The 19,478-nt window shown below is 41.7% G+C and overlaps 1 protein-coding gene across 1 annotated transcript; it reads left to right on the forward strand.

Annotated features, from left to right (window-relative positions):
• Positions 1–923: 923 nt before the first annotated feature.
• On the forward strand, positions 924–10,269 carry LOC129326073 (macrophage metalloelastase-like). Its single transcript, XM_054974172.1, has 6 exons — positions 924–1,060; positions 2,922–3,139; positions 3,238–3,383; positions 5,523–5,648; positions 7,639–7,800; positions 9,870–10,269. The coding sequence occupies exons 1-6, from the start codon at positions 953–955 to the stop codon at positions 9,887–9,889; spliced, it is 780 nt and encodes a 259-aa protein (XP_054830147.1). The 5' UTR covers positions 924–952; the 3' UTR covers positions 9,890–10,269.
• Positions 10,270–19,478: the final 9,209 nt, after the last annotated feature.

The raw sequence follows: 19,478 nt of genomic DNA on the forward strand, positions 1-19,478 counted from the left end.
ATGAAGGAAAGTTCCCCAACATGCAATATTTTTTTCTGTGAAGAAAACATTGGTATTTTAGAACAATAATATTTTAGAATATTGATGATGGTTGAAAATGAGTGAGTTTATACCGGAGGAATCCAAAGAAAGACAACATGTTGGCTGACAGAGAGGACACTTATGCCTGGCAACGACAAACAAATGGAACAAGAAAGGAAATAGGCATGTTAAGTGCCATGCATATTGAACATACACATAAGAAGTTGAGCAAGGCATTCTGTTGAATTTCTACATTTGTGTGTGTGTGTGAACCAGTCGAATCGGAGGCACACTATGGCAGAAACACTGAACAATGTCAATCAAAAATGGAAGGTGATGTGAGGTATGGTGGCCACTGGTTCACAACAACATCTTAGGTTGGATGTAGCCCAGAAAGAAATGGGACTGTCCAGAGACATGATTTGAACAAAACAAGAGTAAAGCAACTTCAAGGCATTCTGGGGTTTTGAAAACATTTACATCAGCTTAGGGGATAATGTTGCCATGAGTCTCTACGAGAAAAGGTTTGGACAAATAACAAAGATGGAGTTGTACAGTGGTGGCTGGATTTAGAGAAGCCAGCTTTCTTAGTCGTGTTGTCTGAACAAATGAAGTGAGCAGTTTAAAGAAAAAGTGGGTGGGTAGGTAACAAATGAACTCTAAATTTGTTGTATTGCTGGAAACGTCAACAACAAAAGCAAAGACAGCATTTAATGTTTCCTCATAATAAATATGGGATGCAATTGATGTTGTAGTTGAAGGAAATTTCTGTGAAACGTCTAAAAAAAAATGCAAAAAGCCATAAATTGAGTCATCAGTGGATTTTCACAACATGCCACTGTCTGAGGCTTATATAAGCTCGTTCTCTTGGGTTGCAAGAAATGGGAAGCCAAATCCTTTCTTCTTCTAGTAGACAGTGGCAGCATCAACAATGAGGCATATCCTTCCCTGCCTTGTAATTTTACTGCCTTGCAGCCTGGCCCTCCCGGTAATAGTTGAACACACAGAAACAAGCAATGGGGATCTGGAATTTATGGAGGTATGTAACCAACAAACTGGGTAATGCCAAATAATATTTTGGAAAGAAACATTTTCATTATTGTGCTTCTTTGAATGGGATCTGTAGGCAGTATGCAATGTAGGGGTTCTTCTTGTATATTATTATTACTGAAAATGCAATTGCACAATATCCAAAAACAGATATAGAGAGAGTGCAATTTGGGTATATATCAAACAGTAAAAGTATTAGGCTAGCAAGAGATCTGCAACACTATAGTCATTAGTTAAGAGTATGAGCTATAAGCTGAACAATCTCCAGGTCAAATGTTGCTGCAGATGTAAATTTACTTGGTTGTCTTGGAGCAAAGTATCTCTGTGTACCAGGCCATTACACATGAGGATAATAATAGTCTTACAGAGTTCTTAATGAAGATCCTCAAAAACATATATTTAGTTGCAAAAAGCAGCCATAGGGGGTAGGAGGGCAATATGGATGGGGGCTATGGAGCTGGAGAAATGTACACAGATTCATGAAGCTGCCTTATACGGAGACACACAAATAGTCTTTTAGGATCAGTATTGTTTACTGGGACTGGCAGCTTCTCTGTAGCGTATCATGTCAAGGCCTTTCACACCACCTATGACCCAATGCCTTTAACTGGAGATGCTGAGGATTGAACCTGAAACCCAAATGCTCTACCACTGAGCCCTATTTCCCAAACAGGGGTCCAGCTCTTCCCTTCTGCATCATTTCCCTGATCAGAACACAAAGAATCTTCAAGCTTCAGGATGGATGGGGGCAGAGCAAAGTACAATACTGGCTCCTGACTTTTTTTTCTTTCCCGGGTAGATAATTTACACATTTGGGAGTACAGCCTGGCCTTTTTTTTTAAAAAAAAAAAAAAGCAAATTAATGAATAAAATAAATGCTAGGCATTCTTCCTGAAACAGTGGGTGGGGGAGGTTTTTTCCAAAAAATTGTTACCCAAAAGATGCATCAAAGGATGCTGGGAAAGGAATGAACAAAGAGTGAACCAAGAGAGCAGCTGAAGAAACTCCTGAATGTTTTGAAAGTGTAGAAAAGAAAGCCTCCTGAGAGGAAGGCATGTTGAGATGGAGTATCCTCAGTTCTGTCAATGAACAGCCTACCCTGAGCCCATTTATTAACCTGTTCCCCTCCAAAGTTCTGACCACTTCCTTTTTAACTCTATAGATCTGTAATCTCTGGAGGAGAAAGAAGATAATCTTGCCTTACTTATGTATTTTCTAATTTTCTTAACAGACAAGGTGCCATGCAAGGCTACTGTTGCCTTTACAGGGAGATGCCGAGTGAGAGTATCTGCTTCTTTTGGAGCCCCTGTCATGGGGGTGGAAGGGCGGAGTAAAAAAAGGGCATGGGTGTCTGCAGTGTCTCTCCCTGCACTGTGCTGACTGAGTAAATAAATAAGTACTTCTGAGGCTATTTAGAGAGGCAAGCTCTGGGCCTGTTGTACCCATACACATTTAGGAAAAGCACACTTGTGGGAATATCTTACTGCCATGCTGTGAAAAGCCTGATTTTTTTAAATTTCTGCTTTAAAGGCACAGAAGCAGGCCAGGACATGTGATTTTCTATATTGCTGCCTTAAGAGATTTAGCTCCTTTTCAATCTCTGGAATGTCTAGTTGACTAACAGGATGTGAAGCAGTCTCACACTTGTTTTATCTTTTTAAATTTAGTAAATTTGGGTTCTACTGTTTAATAGTGTTAATGGTTATGTCTCAGGTTCTGTACTTTTAAACTTTGCATTTTATTGTCTTCTGTCTTCTTCTTGGTAAGTTGTAACAGCCTAGAATTAAAAGCAACAGAGATTTTCTGAATACAAATTTCTGAAATACATTTTTTTCTTGTCAATCATCCAGGCTTACCTTGACAATTTCTATCCATCCTTGAATAACGAAATCAAGACCTTGGAAGAACGGATCAAAGAAATGCAGGAGTTCTTCCAGTTGACTGTAACAGGAAAAGTAGATGAACGCACTTTAGAGGTTATGCACCAACCTAGGTGTGGAGTGCCTGACACGAACTATACATTTTTTCCAGGAAAACCAAGATGGCGCAAGAGATCCTTAGCTTACAGGTTGGTTGAGATTCAGCATTTTAATAAATACCAAACAGTCCATGCTATTTACTAAGCAACATCATTGCTATTATTAAATTCTACTTTTTATCCCACAGGATTAATAACTACACCCCTGACCTGCCGAGACCCAAAGTGGATGCAGCCATAGCGAGGGCATTCAAGGTCTGGAGCGATGTAACTCCCTTGAGATTCACAAGAACAAGAAGACATGCTGATATCGAAATCTTTTTTACATCCGGTGGTAAGGATCCATGGAATCACTTATTTGGTTTATTACCTGCTTCAGCCAGCATGATAATTATTTTACAAATTAATTAAGCAACTAAAATATTCACACTTATTTTTTAAAAACTGCTCACATTAATTTAAGAATCTTACAATTCCTTTTGGAAAAACCTTGTGGGGACCTGCAGGTGAATGGTGTTTCACAGCTGACTAAACACAGCCATTTATGTTTCTAATTTGCATTTATTTACATACCATCTTTCTGCTATTACACCCAAAGCAGTTCAAAATAACTAGGAAGGAACATTCCCAATGACAAGAGGTCTCAGGCTGGCCAGTGGAGTGGGCATCTCAGTCTCCCCTCTCTCTTTGATACAGTCAGTTGGAAATGGCTGCTGAGGGAAACTGTTTGTATATCAAGAAGCCCCAGTTGACTGTAATGGCCATGATTGATAGGAAAACCCCACCCACTTGTTTTTGTGAGTCCAACCAGCACTATGAATTGCAACAGTGCAGGGCCAGTCAGGCCTGCAGAGCCAATCACAGAGGGAGCAGGAAGATAGGGCCATTTGACCTGGTTCTCAAGTTCAAGGGGGGCTCAGATTTAGACACTTGATGGTTTTTTGGCATTTGATAAGTTTCTCACTTTGTTTTTATACACATCCCTATCACGCCAAAATAATCAGATTATGTCTCTCTCATTTTGGTGGCCTTATTCGGTTTTCATGTGTTGTCTGTTTTTAAATGTTTATTATCACTAAGGGTCTCAGCTAGAAGTGGCCTGGACCTCTTGGGACCTCTGAGAGGAGGGCTGTATAGCTGTGGGTGTGCAACAGTTGTTTCCTCTCATTTTCTGCAGCATTTCTTCCATCCTACTGAAGAGTCTTTGGGAATGAAGGGACTACACAGACAGGGCCAGTTAACATGGCTTTCCCTGGTTTATTCGGAGCCAAAATTTTACTATGTGTGAGGGAAGGCTGCATGATACAGCCTGGTTTCATCAGATCTCAGAAGCTAAGCAAGTTTGGCCCTGGTCAGAACTTGGATTGGAGATCGATGAAGAAATTCAGGGTTGCTGTGCAGAGGCAGGCAATGGCAAACCACTTCCATTCATCTGTTGCTTTGAAAGCCCGTTACTGGGGTCAACATAGGTCGGCTATGAATTGATGGCACATATGTTTGTAAAGTTTATTGTAATCTCCACTAGTAAATCTGAAGATCCAAGCACAGCGACAGTTTCTACACCTGGCCAAATTCTCCCTGTGTCTGAATGACAAGCATCAATTGGCCCTACTCAACCAAGTCATGCTGAATTTCAATTGACTTTCTTCTATTTAATCCCCCACTTCAGGAACATTCTGTTACCACGCCAGTCCTCCCATCCAAACATCCACATGGCAAGCAACTATTTCATTGCCCACCTACATTGAGTCTCCACCTACATTTCTAGAGGGACATAGGAAGAACCCATGGGAAGTGGCTACCATGCCATTTCCATAAAATATGAAAGAGGGGCCACAGTAAGAAGAAAAGAACTTGATTGTCATATATGTAGTGGGGTCATCTTACCACACTCAGTGCATGGCATGGCCTCACAACTGTGAACATATGGGATCCTGTAGGAGAAAATTCAAAAGAACAGTGAGAAATAAATCTTCAAATTTCTAGTAAGAGTTAACTACTGACATCCATATTTAGCTGCTTAAGAAACAGCTAAAGGTCAGCCAACGATTTCCAACATGGTGCCTGCGGGCACCATGGCTCCTACCAATGTCTTTCCTGGCACCCACCAAGTGTTTTTAGAAAGTGGGTAGAGCCTGATAGGTCTTTTGCCCAATAGGGCTCCTGATTGGCCACTGGGGATCCAATTGACTGTGTAGATTTTTTTAAAAAAAATTGCTTTGGCTGCAGCTGCCACTACACCACATAAGTCTTCCTTGAATAACTGAAGGTAAGTTGCGTGTAGACAAGAAATGTTTTAAACAGTATGTTCATATTTTTTTGCCATCCATAATTCCTTGAAAAGTATTGCAGAAATATCTATTCTAGACTTTTTAAAAGTCCATTAGAAAAATTAACTTTTTACCATACAAACAAACGGTAAAAAATTATTGGGCGTAATATTCCAATGGATGATTTTTCCTTTTCAATTCAGCCCATGGTGACAAACATCCTTTTGATGGAAAAGGTGGAGTCCTGGCTCATGCTTTTGGCCCTGGACGAGGCATTGGGGGAGATGCCCACTTCGATGAGGGTGAACAGTGGTCCGATTACAACAAAGGTAAAGATGTTCTATAGAAATTAAAAGTACTGAATCACCTCTATGAAACCTGATTCATAATACTGCCAAATATTCATTCAGTTTAGCATTTACACTACTACATGGAAATTTAAACCACAAAGCTATAGTGCTAGTCAAGTGCTGAAAGCAGAAAACAAGACTAGGTGATAAAGATTCTCAGAACCAAATGTGACATTCTCCAGAGGCCAGGTCTACCATAAGTGTTTCCAAATTACAGCAGGTCTTGTCTAGAGGAGGCCAAGTTTACCTCTGTGGTTTTCAATAACTAGCAGGCCTGCTGTTCTGAGGCCAGATTCTAGATCTGTGATTATATTCCTCATCTCAGGAATAATTTCAGTTAATACCAGATTCTATGCTGTTCTCAATACTATGCCAGTCTGTTTTCCCCATCATGATGAATAATAGCTTTAAAGAAGACAGGATTTTTAAGCATTTTCAGTAACTAGCAGGCCTGCTGTCCTGAGGCCAGATTTTAGATCTAGCAGTTGTGCTCTAGTTGAAAGGCAACAGCTGGTTTAGGACTGAAAGCCTGTGGAGTATTATTAGGATAGTTATTTAGCTTGTTATTGTTTTTCTTCATTTCATATGTTCCCCCTCCAATTTCCCATACACTCTCTCACACAGTCATACTTCCATTTGATCCATGTTAAGTACATTCACACATTCTATATCAGTTCCTCCTCAACTACTAAACATATCCCAGGCTCCCTTGCTGTTTTTTTAATTTAGTGTGAGGCACTAGTGTTTTCCATTTTTCCCTTCCAATAACAATGTGAATCAAAATTGATACAAATGATTGCATTGCATTTCTATAAAGAAACAGCTCTGGCTATGCCTTTCTTTGCTACCTCTATAGTTAATCTTTGAAAAGGGAATTCTCTGATTACAACTGCCAAATACCCAGTTTCCCCCACCTTCCACATTCATTCACTGAAATGCAGATTTTGACACTTTCTCACACCTTTAATAATTGCAAGTTGGCAAGTCAGAAGAGCCTACAGGTCTTGATCTACAGTGTCCATCCCTGAGAGTTCTCACAGTGGAAGCAAAACTGAATTGGCACTCTACCACCTCCACCCCCACCCCGACTCGGCAGTAGTGTCCATACTCTTATTCAAATGCAATCACATAAAGGGAGGTCCCAACAAAGCGGCATGCACATGTACCAAGCAAGAGAGAGCCTGCATGTGAATTGAGGACCACACATAAAATCTTGCACTTGAGTGTCCCCAGGTACTTCATAACATGTATTTCCACTCTTAGGAAGGATGTCACCAGTAGCAAGGATGTAACTAGAATGATTCAGTCTCTAAAGCTACCTGCCCCCAGTGTGGCCTGACCAGCTGGACCAATCAGTGAGTGGCTCACTTTGTGATGACACACCCCAGCAGTCAGCACATCTGCACAAATGGGAACAAATCACTCCACTTCCAGAGGATTGTGCATTAATGAGATGGAATGCTGAGTGTGAAACTCCCTTCTGCTCTCTGTCCCTTGAAGTACCTGTGGCTAGCTAGCTCCACCTCTCTCTTATCTATCTGGGAACTTGCAGTGTCATCCTGGCTGCATTTTCTTGGCGTCTAACTAGGCCAAAGAGCCTGAACCAATGTTTGAACAGGCCAAGAAACTGACTCGGTCTTGACAACTACCTATTGCCTATTGAAATCTTAGAGGTCAGTCTTTTGAACCACAAAACCAACAAATCCCCAGAACAACCAAGCTCATTATGTAACCAGTCACTAGCTGTCAGGTTAACCTATTTCACAAGGTAAAGATAAACTAGGTGGGGTGTGTATGTATGCCATCATGTACCCCTCGGGGCAACATGGGATAAATATTTAGCATTGTATATTATAATTGGAAAGGCCGTCTGAATCCAACAGATTTCATTACAGCAGGGAACTACCAAGTTTCCATATGTCCTTTTTGTTACGTACTAGTCCTTTACTACTTTTTTCCTGTGTTGCAGAAACCAATCTTTTCCTTGTTGCTGCACATGAATTTGGTCATTCCTTGGGACTGGATCATTCAAATGTCCAAGGAGCTTTGATGTATCCTACTTACAGTTATGTACATCCAAATAACTTCCGTCTTTCTGCTGATGATAGGCGAGGAATTCAGGCATTATATGGTAATTCCATTGTCAACATTATTTTTCTTTTAATAAATGAAATAGGGGGTTCTATAATTCAAATTAATTTATGGGAACTCATTAAAGCACCTGTTTAGCGTTCTGTGCCTTTAAAAACACATCAATAGTAAGGAAAGCAAAAACTACTCAAGAGGAGAAAGGATCTCATCTCCAGCAGTTGAATGTCTGCACAAGGCAGAGAAGAATTGCCGGACAATGAGTCGGCGCATTCTGTTTCTAGAAATGCGTCAGGGAATCACTGACAATTCAGGAAAATTGCCATCCTGAGTAAAACAACTTTGTGGTTTAGGAATGGTTATGTCTGAAGGTTAGGGCTACCAAGCCCTCGGTCAGGGTGGGGAGTCACTTACCACAACTTCCCATTGTCCACTATTCCAAACAGCAGCAAGAGTAAAAATTTAAAAACTCACTGGAGTCTGAAGAATGATGAAGTCACTTCCAAGGAAAACCCAGGAAAGATGGCCATAGCTCTAGGAATAATTGGAAACTCCATGGCTTTATTCTATGGCAAACCCATAGAGTTTCCAGTGATTCCTAGAGCTACTGCCAGGACTTCACTAGAAGTGACATCATCATGCTCACAATGCTGCCTCAGCCACGTCCTCACTCCCAATATCCTTCACCTGGCAACCCTACTAAAAGTTCCATTTACAAGAACTGAAGCACCCATGACTAGGTAAAACCAGAGCCCAGGGTCACCGTGAGACTAACAATTTAGATTCCAGCATAAGCTTAAGAGAGTCACAGCTCATGGCATTGGATTCAGACACAGTTTGGAAGTAATGTCTCCTTTACTAAGCAAACACATTGCTTGCTACCCAGCTTTGTCCTGCGCTAAACAACAGTAGCAGCTTAAAGACCAAGTTATTCCAGTATAAGCTTTCATGAGACAGAGCTCAGTTCTTCAGACACAATCGGAAGAAGAAGCCCCTTTACCCCAGTTTTGCAGAAAATTATAGAAGGGGTGGGGGAAGAGGGAGGCCCATTTCTGTAATTTTCTGGAAAACAGCTGATTTGCCCTCACCAGTCACCCACTCATCTGCACACACACCCACATGGTTTTTAATACAAGTCCCAGGTGAAACATGAACTACCAACCCTACTTGCACTTCATGTGTTGTCTGGAAACCGACACACAGCTACCCCAAAGGAATGGTTCTGAGATAACACAGACAGAAACAACCACAACTCTCTAGAGGCTGAATGTGGAACATACATCACATGAATAACCACAGCTTTATAATGAATAGGAAGGCTGTGGGAAACATTTTCCAATTCAATGTAACCTGAGTTCAGGAATATCTGCATTTCATGGAAATACTACAAATTTGATTTTAAAGGTAGGATTTCTGGTTTAACCCATTAATGGATGAGGCTTGTAATTTGTGTACCAGATTTCCTTTCAACATGTTTGCCCAGCTAAAGATCGCTTTGAAGAACTCTCAAAGCTGCTAAGAATATTACGATTTATAAAGTAATAAAAGCCAAGATCCATTTAACTTGTATATATAAACAACAGCCCCATAGGAATAACAAAGCAGCAGATTAAGACAGAAAAACCTATCCAATTAGAAAGCATAAATTAGGGAAGTTTACTTAACTCTACTGGGGTTTGGATGTGGCTCAGTGGTAGTTCATCAGCGTTGTGTGCAGAAGGTCCCAGGTTCAGTCCTTGACATCCCCAATTCAAGGGGCCAGGTGATATGAAAAGCCATTATTTGGAACTCTGGGGAGCCACTGCCAGTCTGAATAGGCTGTCCTGACTCCTGACCTTGATAATAAAAACTGTATTTTTATACTGCTCTTCTAGACAGATTAGTCCCCACTCAGAGCAGTGAACAAGATCAGTGTAATTATTATTTTCACAATACACTCAGGTGCTGGGGCTGGGAAGGGTGGCTTACCAGCAGTCAGATTCTGCATAAGTCAAGTTCTTGTGATTCGATAACTCAAATACCAAGATTATCTTCATTGCAATTATTTATATGGGCATGTTCTTATTTCTTTCTGCAATACTCTTTACCTTTGTCCATATTTCTCTCCCACAGGAAGGAGGAGAACTGAGTGACCCACATTGTACCTTCCAGAAGAAACAAAATTATCAAACTTTTACAAATGATTAATAATAAAGCAATTTAGTGGCATCTGTAATTACTTACAAAGCATTTAAACATTTCATTTTACAAAGTAAAAGATTATAAATAAAATTAGAAAAAGCAACATATAAGCCAGAACTCAAAAAAGTCACTTAAGTTTTTTTATAAAATGGTTAGTTTCTGGTTGAGAACATGCCTGCCAAACCATATGGCTTGTGGTTTGACAAGGTTTTAAATCTCTTTGCATTATTAGCTTCCTTTCAAGTTCAGCAAATGTTACCAAGTACCAGCTAGTTCAATCAGTTTCTCATGTAATCAGTAGCTCGCTTCCTTTTTTCCTTCTGCCTTGTCATGATATGGTTTGTGTTTATTAGATTTTCTTTGATTATTCTTTTAGTTATTAAAATGTTTTGCAAAATCTTCATATGATTCTTATTTCTGACCACATGGGATGGTATTCGGCTGGATTTAGAATCTATAAACTAGTGGTATCTGTTAGGGGAATATTCATAACCAAATACTCCTACCTCTTCTATGCAAAATCTCCACTCACAGCCAATTCACAATGTCAGTGCTATTGTAACCCACTAACCCTGGCCTATATAGATTCCTCTCCTAATTTTTTTCCAGGTCAGTAAATTACAGCACCCTTGTGACTTGTCAAGCAATTATGAAACTGCTTCAAAAAAAAATTCAAAGCATTCATGGTAAAATGTGTTTGTGTGTTATGTGCCATTAAGTCGCTCCCAACAACTTAATGTGCCATTATCTCGCTCCGTAGCAACCCAATGAATGAAAGACATCTAAAACATCCTATCATTAAGACTTACTCAGATCTTGCAAACTGGAGGACTGCTTTATTGAGTCAAGCCATCTCATTTTGGGCCTTCCTCTTTTCCTAATGCCTTTCACATTTTCTAGCATTGTTGTCTTATCCAGTGATTCTTGTCTTCTCATGACGTGACCAAAGTACTGTATCCTAAAGAAAACAACTTTGACTAAAAAAAATATGAACATAGCAACATTTGGAGAAACAGCATCTTCAGCATCCTTCAGAAAGGATACTCAGAAGAGAGAGCACCTAACGTGGTGTACAATGACAAAAAGAAAAGAGAATGTCCAAAATATGAACTTAAAGATATAGCACTGCCAGGCTTCTCCCTACAACCTCTGGAGCTTTCGCAGGCAGGGTATATGAAGGGGAATTGTTGATCAATATTACAACCATCTAGGAATTCCACAAAACTCTATGATAAAATGACCTGACTTTTTGCTTGTTACTGATCAACCTGTCTTTTTGGCTCCCATTTTCCTCCTGCTGTTCACTCAAGCAGCAGCAGAAGCTGGAGGGAGGAGGTGACATATACCAGTTATGCTATACCCGTTAAGCTCAAAATGCAGACTGGAAAAACCACAACTTGGGTCTTTCTTTTTCTTTGTAAGTACTATTCCTTCCAGGTACATTCGAACAGAACAGGTGAGTAAACATATAGCTTTACTCGAGGAGCATAAGTAGTCCTTCCTAGGAAGAACTACTTCAAGTTTTTTTCAAGTTTTCCTTCATTTTTCATCAGAAAACTATATGTTTACTCACCTGTTCTGTTTGAACATACCTGGAAGGAACAGTACCTACAAAGAAAAAGAAAAAAAATATTAATCACATGACTGGACACTATTTCTCTCAAGAACAGCTATTGACTTTTTATATGAAATACTTATGATATATTTATGGAATTATCTATTGTATGTATTTTTCTAAGAAATATTTGGATATAGAGCTCAGATAACTTGATATAAATATATGCACTGTGTCACTTTATATTTATGAAACGACTACTAGGATTGAGAGTTGGTTCCTTTAATACTGTAGTTACTCTCTAGCCTGAGTTGTGGTTTTTCCATTCTGCATTTTGGTCTTGACTCTCGGGCTGCCTGTCAGATAGACCCCCTGCATATCTGCCATGAATGTGAAGGAGTTCTGCCTCTGGCTTCTGAGAGAGTGGAAAGTTTTTAATTGCTCTATGCCAATGGGTTATCTTAAAAATGTACAAATGTTTACTTTTTCTTTCTCGCTCCGCTGAGCCAGTGTCCTTGACAGCCAGCCAAAGCTGGCTCATGGGGTGCTCCTCCTGAGAACCAAAGATAAGTTCATCTTTCTCACTGTCTGCTCTAAAACCATGTCTCACTACAACTCTCCTCCCCCCCTTAACGGTCTTCTTTCCCTTGGCGGGAAGATTCCCTATAACTAACATTGCTGGCCCCACATACGTCACTTCTGCCAATCTCCCACTGTTGATGCACCTTGTACTGAATGGATCTCTAATAAAGTTACTACAACTGGAGCACCTGTGAGTTAACTGTGGAGAACTTGGAGACCCAACTGCCAGGAACTGACACTGCCTCTTCTGTTTAATATCCATTAAGCCGGCAACACAATCTAAACATGCATGGGATGGCCTCTTTTTACTTTGCTCTGGGGACAAACTGGAGCCATTTTCCTAAATTCTAAACCTTTTCGTAGAAATAAAATAACATCTTGAAAATGGTAAGGGTTATAAGAAGCTCTACTCCCCCCCCACCACCACCCTTCAGTCTGTAAAAGGGCTTTTATTTTTAGTTCACAGTTGAGCCACTCTGCTTTATCCACTATGGTTCAGCTGTGATACAGGGATGCGGTTTCCAGTTCCAGCCCAGCAAGAGTCTTATCCCACCAGCACTTTGCTCTGATGTAGAGGGATAGAGGCAGGGACAGCAGCAAGCAGTGTGGAGAAGGGGTGTGCAGTCTCCATCCCCAGACATCTCAACCTAGGCCTCCTACCAGCAAGCCGATTTGCCTGCTGCTGCTCAGAACAATGGTGAGAGAAACATTTTAAAAACACATCAATGCAGCCAGGATAGCTGGTTGCCTCTGACATGAAAGTCTAGATAGAACGATACTCCAGTTGCAGCAGTGAATTGCACAGTGTGTTGAGCTGACAGTAAAGAGGGCAAGATCAGTCAGATATCTGGTTCCTCTCTAGATATCTGCAAGTTTGGCTTTTTTGGTTTTGTTTTAAAAACAGGTGACGGTACTCATATACATGATTGCACTGATTTCCACCAGTCCCCCCCCCCGGACCTGGAAGAGCCCCCAAAAGGTGCTGGTACTCAGTTCTGGTGAGTCCTTCCACAAAAATAAACGCCCTCTGTAGACACATAATTAGAGTTGCCAGCCTCCAGCTGGGGCCTGGAAATCTCCCAGAATTACTATCAATCTCCAGATGATAGAGCCTCTTGTCCAGAGTACAGGTTGCGCATCAAAACATAGGTTTTTCAAGGTAAGAGATTAGCAGAAGTGGTTTACCATTGCCTTCTTCTGCTTCGCCGTACTAACCAGGATTATTTGAAGTGGCACTGCCGTTGTCTGTGAAAGAGCCTCCACCAGTGTCACCTTCCACTGCTGCTGCTGCCCAGTAGCTAACCTTCAAAAATTCCTCCACTCCCATCACCACTGGAATATTCAATTCTCTTCTGCTGCTATGACTGTTGATTCCTAAAGAGGATGGACTCATCTTACAGTCAAGCTACAAGTGATGCCTGATACAAGGTGGACCCATTTCCCTAAAGTTTTCAAGGGAAGTGTGTCTTTTCTGACTACCGCTGACAGATCAGCTCCTTCCCAGCCACTAGGGGCTGGAGTTTACCAAAGGAACTCACATAGTTAACAACATAAAACCCATCCAACTTGTAGAGTTGGAGGGAGAGTGCCTGCATAGAGACTGCTAGTATTTACAACATACGTTTATTATAAGCAAAGCCCACTGGCGACAAGGTGCAGGGAGCTCGCCTCCTGCTGGCCCAAGGGAGCCCCTGGCAGTTGCCACTGCTCCAAGCCCCCTGATGCCGGTAGCCAGGACAGTTGGGAGTGCTCCCACTGGCAGCAGCGCAGAAAGCTTCCTGGGCCTCGCAGACCCCGCACCTGTTTCGTCCACCGGGGGCCATCTGGAGACCCAGGCACTGGCAGAGAGAGGCAGGCAGCAGGAGAGGTGCTGGGAGACAAAGATGTGTGAGGCATGGGAAGTTTCCTGAGCTGCCCTGCCTCCTGCCAAATCTCTTGTTTCCTGAGCTGCCCTGCCTCCTGCCAAATCTCTTGCATGGCTCTCTGGTCCAAGATAGGGTGGAAGGGGAGCCACAGAGGCCGGAAGGGGTGCACTGCCGGTAGCTGGGACAGAGAGTGCTCCTGCCAGCAGCAGCACAGGAAGCTTCCCACACCTCCATTTGACCCTCCCCCCACCCCCATATTCATGCTGGTTGGTGGATTCACTTTGTGAAACTTCACCTTCATTATCACCACCCCCTCCCATCCCTCTTCCCATGCTCTCCCTTTTAAAGAAAAAATTATGGCAACGCTGCAATGTTATTAATATTACAATTCATTAATCCACTTGCTGTTTTGTATGTAATACTAAAAACAGCACGTAATGATAGCTATGTTTGGGCTGCATGGAATACTGGATAAGTTCAGCTTTGACAAGAGATCAACAAGGTTTGTCGGGATTTTTTAAAAAATGTTTTCTACATGACAGCATTGTACCATAGCTAGAGGTTTTCTGCAGTTGCCTCTTGCTGTGCTATATATTTGGGGGCAGGAGGAATCCAATTCTCTCCCTTTCATTTCCTTTTTCTCCAAGCATTAGGGGAAAAGAGAATGACCACCCACATCATAACAACAATCACAATTGATTATCCTGCCATAATTTGTTCATGTGATCCCAGCAGACCAATCCCAGAAGCAGTTTTCTGGGTGGAAAAATCTGAACATTAAGCACATGGGTTGGTATACTCAACCAGTCCATTCTCTACCCTTGCCACAGAAGAAGTGGATGGACAGAAAAAAAATAAGTCTGTTGGTGGCCGTAGTGTCTTCTGACAAGAGAAGGAGACTCTTGATTTACTTCAGTTATGGGGTGGAGAAGTGCAGAAAGAGCTGTCTGTGGGCCAAGCTACACATGACGAATGACACTTGAACAGCAAGTGTATTTCTCCCTGTTCACTTGCCCTCCACTCAATCCACTTGCCGTTCAAGTGTCATTCGTCATGTGTAGCTTGGCCCTGTATCTCATCACAACACAGACATATTCAAACACATTACAGAACAGGTGATCACAGGGGAACACTGCAGGACAGCAACAAAATGCCAGAAAAAACAATGAAGCCCTCTGCTAGGAATAAAAAAGAGCTGCGGTTCACAGGAGCCACTCTGGAAACTTGCCAGCATCCTGCCTGTTCTTACACCAGTTTTGTCTCATTTTGGGGCAGGGGAGGTGCAACTACAAAGCCTAGATGTCTTGCCTGAAGATTGTTCATGCTTGGGCCGTCCAAAGTGCTGGGTTTTTTCCCCTTATGGGAACAGAAGGTTTACAGAGAGTGTGCTCAACCACTTTTGCTTCCATAAAAAATCTGGGCAGACACCAACTTCACTGTGGATGTTGACATCACTTTCAAAAACTAAATCTCTTTCAGCAGTAATGGTTACTATAGCAGGTTTGATTTTTAAAATAATAATAATAACACTGTGCTTATATACCACTCTTCTAGACAGATTAGTGCCTTACTCAGACCGTTGAACAAAGTCAGTGTTATTATTATCCTCACAATACATCTGGGGAGCTGGGGATGAGAGGAGAGATTTACCCAAGGAACTCCTGGCAGTAGTGGGAATCAAACTAGCAGAGTGCTGATTTCACAACCCAGCCACTTAACTACTAAGCTAGAGCAGCAACTCCCCCCTCCTCCAAAATTTCAGCACACTTGCAATGCACACTCCAGTGCAAACCACACTTCAAAATTGTTGTGATAATTCCTTTTACATTCAACTGAAAAAAAATCTTATTGTCTCAGCAACTACTGGAGTGGGAGAAATTAAATCTGCCACAGAGCTCTTACCTGGTACATGCTTGGCTAATGCCAGAAATAGAAAACATCGTGTGGTGCTTCTAAGTAAAATGGTGGGGCACATGACAGAGCAGTTTAAATCAAATTCGCAAAAAGACCATGGTAAGTTCTTCTTGAATACACATCTTAACGCAGTGAGGGGGTTTGAGTGTGTCTGTGAAGCTGAGAGCAACACTGTCAGGAGTGCAGTCTTGATCAAGAGCCTAAACTCCTGGAAGAGTCACTCAAGGCAGAATGGTCAAAGCAGAGACACCAGACTAAGATGCATTTCAGGAATCAGTGGCCACATCAGGAGAAGAGAATTGAATATTCCAATGGTGATGGGAGTGGAAGAATTCTTGAAGGTTAGCTACTGGGCAGCAGCAGTAGTGGAAGGTGATACTGGCAGAGGATTTTTCACAGACAACGGCAATGTCAGTTCAACTAACCCTGGTTAGTACTGCGAAGCAGAAGAGGGCAATGGTAAACCACTTCTGCTAATCTCTTACCTTGAAAACCCTATGATGAGACGATCCAAAATGAAAAAAGTTATAGTGCCAGAAGACAGGACTCCCCGATCGGATGGCACTCAGTTGGCTACTGGGGAAGAGCCGAGGACAAGTACGAATAGCACTATTCTTAATTATGGGACTGGATTAAAGGTGAAAGGATGTCCAGTTGCAAACATGAATAGATGCAAAAGGAACATCCAAAGCTGTGCAACACACATAATAGGAACATAGAGCTTGAGAAGTATGAAAACGGGTAACTTAGAAATCATAAAACAAGAAACGGAACACTTAAACATTGCAGTCCTGGGTGTGAGTGAACTAATGTGGACCAACTCAGGACATTTTCAGTCAGAAAATCACAGTGTTTTACTGCAGAAATGAACTCAAAAGAAACAGTGTGGCTCTAGTAGTGAGGCGAGACATAGCACAAGAAGTTAAGAGCTACAACGCAAAGTCTGACTGAGTATTATCAATCAGACTTCAGGGAAAGCCTATTCACATAACCATCATTCAAGATTATGCTCCAACTACAGTTGCTGAGGAGAAAGAAATTGAAACTTTTACGCAAGTGTCCAAGAAGAAATTGACCATACACCTAAACAAAATATGCTGATAATCATAGGCAACTGGAATGCAAAAGTAGGCAATAAAGCAGAATCAAATATAGTGGGAAATTTTGGATTAGGATCATGAAATGAATCAGGAGAGCGGCTCATAGAATTTTGTGAAGCCGACAACCTGTTCATTGCTAATACATGCTTCAGACAACCAAAAAGACGATTGTATACGTGGAAATCACTCAGTGACTAATACAGGAACAAAATAGCTTACATAATTGGAAACAGAAGATGGAGAAGCTCTATTTTCTCAGCTAAAACAAGACCAGGAGGTGACTGTGATACAGATCATGAGTTGCTAATATCAAAAATTAGAATAAAGCTGAAGAGAAACTCTAAAAGAATCATAGTGCCAAAACACAATCTAAATGATATTCCTGAAGAATTTAAAGACCAAGTAAGGAACAGATTTGCAATACTAAGTTCAACTGATCATGAGTAGAGATGGGCACGATCCCAAAAAAATTAACGATCCAGCTCATCGTCGATCGGCGCCGGCGACAATCCCGAATTAATGATCCACACCGATCATCTCCCGTTCCCGAGCCATGGGTTGTGGAGGCCAAAGCGGGGCGCGCTGCTATTCCCAGCTATGTGGGAAGGTGGGTGGTGGCTGCGGCCGCCAGGCCTGGCGAGCATGGGGAGGCGGTGACAAGCCACCTCCCCTCAGGTCCCATTCAGCAACACAGGAGGTCTGTGTTTGGCTGTCAGAGCTGCCTATCAGGGTTTGCAGGGATGAGATTGGAGTGCCCATGGCTACAGAACACCCCCTTCCCCCTCCCTCCCCTGGGTGTCTTCTCCCAACTTGTGACTGCTTTGCTGCTCTATGGTTGGAAGGAAGCCCTGCTGATCAAGGAAAGCTGGGCTTCCATTCGGGTTTCCAGGGCGACAGAAGGAGGGCAAACAAAGCTCAGGCTTTCCCCTAGCTCCGTTGCCAGGGGAATCGATTGCTGGCGCCTGAGTGTCTGGATCCCCGATCTGAACCCAAACGCCCCGATCCAGGCCTCTCCCGATTGCTGGATCATTGGCCGTGGACGATCACGATCCGCCAGGTCACAATCGCGCGATCGCCATTATCGTGGGGGTTTTTTTATCGTAATGCAGATCATGCCCATCTCTAATCATGAGCCAGAAGAACTATGGGCTGAAAGCAGAGATATTATCAAGGAAGAATGTGCAAAGACTATTCCTGTAGCCAAAAGAAAGGAGAAGCCTAAATGGATGGCTGAAGAAACTCTTAAAATTACTAAAGAGAGACAAGAAGCAAAAACAAAAGGCAACAGAAATAGGATCAAAACTCTAAATGCAGCTCTTCAGCGGGTTGCATGCAGAGACAAAGAAATCTATTATAATAACCAGTGCAAAGAAATAGAAGAGAACAACAAAAAAGGAAGAACAAGAGATTAGTTCCAAAAGATCCGAGAAATCAAAGGGAAATTCAAGTTGAAAGATCAACATGGAAATACAGTATCTGATCAGGAAGGACGAAGTAAAGGGAAGATGGAAACAATACACTGAAGAACTATACAACTATACAAAAGAGATGAAAGGATGGCAGATATTTTTGACAAAGAATCTTTTGATGAAGAACCAGAAATCCTAGAAAGTGAAGTAAAAACTGCACTCAAAGCAATTGAGAGAAACAAAGCACCTGGAGTAGGTGGGATACCAATAGAGCTATTTCAGGCCACAGAAATGGAGTCCATTAGAATCTTAACAAGAATATGTCAACAAATATGGAAAACGAAACAATGGCCAACAGACTGGAAATGCTCAGTCTACATTCCAATCCCCCCAAAAAGGGGATGCCAATAGATGCAGCAACTATCAGACAATCACATTAATTTCCCATACAAGCAAAGTGATGCTCAAAATTATACAGCAAGGACTCTTACCATATATGTACCAAACAATTGATTGTTTGTGGGTTTTTTTTTTCTTTTTTCAGTTTGTTTCATTTTGTCTTGACTTGTTTGTTTGTTTGTTGTGGGTTGAAGGGGAAGGAGGTGGGGGAAGTTGGGGTTTGGTATAGTTTGGTTTTGTACACTGTATTATTTGGAAACCCTAGAGGAGTTCGTAGATAGAAATAGAAATAGTTTGGGGTTGATATATAGTTTATCAGACTACATAATCTTTTTGGAATCCACATAGGACTCTTGTCACTTCATACTGACACACAGGAATCATCATGGTTCCTTATACTCTTAGATCAACTAATGTGCGAGGTCTGAATAGTAAAATTAAATTGAAGAGAGTTTCTACTTTCCTGATGAAGGAAAGACCGGATGTGGTGATGTTGCAGGAAACTCATGTGAAACTAGAAGACAAGAAATTGTTTGATGTCTCCTGGTATCCGCAGCAGTTCTATGCTCCAGGTTCTTCAAAGTCCCGGGGAGTAGCTATTTTGCTGGCTCAGACGCTTCAGTTCCAGAGTATTGATAAGGTATATGACCCAAAAGGCCGGTATCTCTTTATTAAAGGGATTCTGGATGAACAAAGATTACTTTGGCTACAGTGTA

Source organism: Eublepharis macularius, chromosome 3, assembly GCF_028583425.1.
Source record: "Eublepharis macularius isolate TG4126 chromosome 3, MPM_Emac_v1.0, whole genome shotgun sequence".
Taxonomy (NCBI): domain Eukaryota; kingdom Metazoa; phylum Chordata; class Lepidosauria; order Squamata; family Eublepharidae; genus Eublepharis; species Eublepharis macularius.

Excerpts from the sequence above, each read along its gene's own strand:
- LOC129326073 (XM_054974172.1), top strand. The coding sequence starts at position 953 with ATGAGGCATATCCTTCCCTGCCTTGTAATTTTACTGCCTTGCAGCCTG. Across the intron at positions 1,061-2,921 it reads GGGATCTGGAATTTATGGAG|GCTTACCTTGACAATTTCTA; the intron begins GTATGTAACCAA and ends TCAATCATCCAG. Across the intron at positions 3,384-5,522 it reads AATCTTTTTTACATCCGGTG|CCCATGGTGACAAACATCCT; the intron begins GTAAGGATCCAT and ends TTTTCAATTCAG.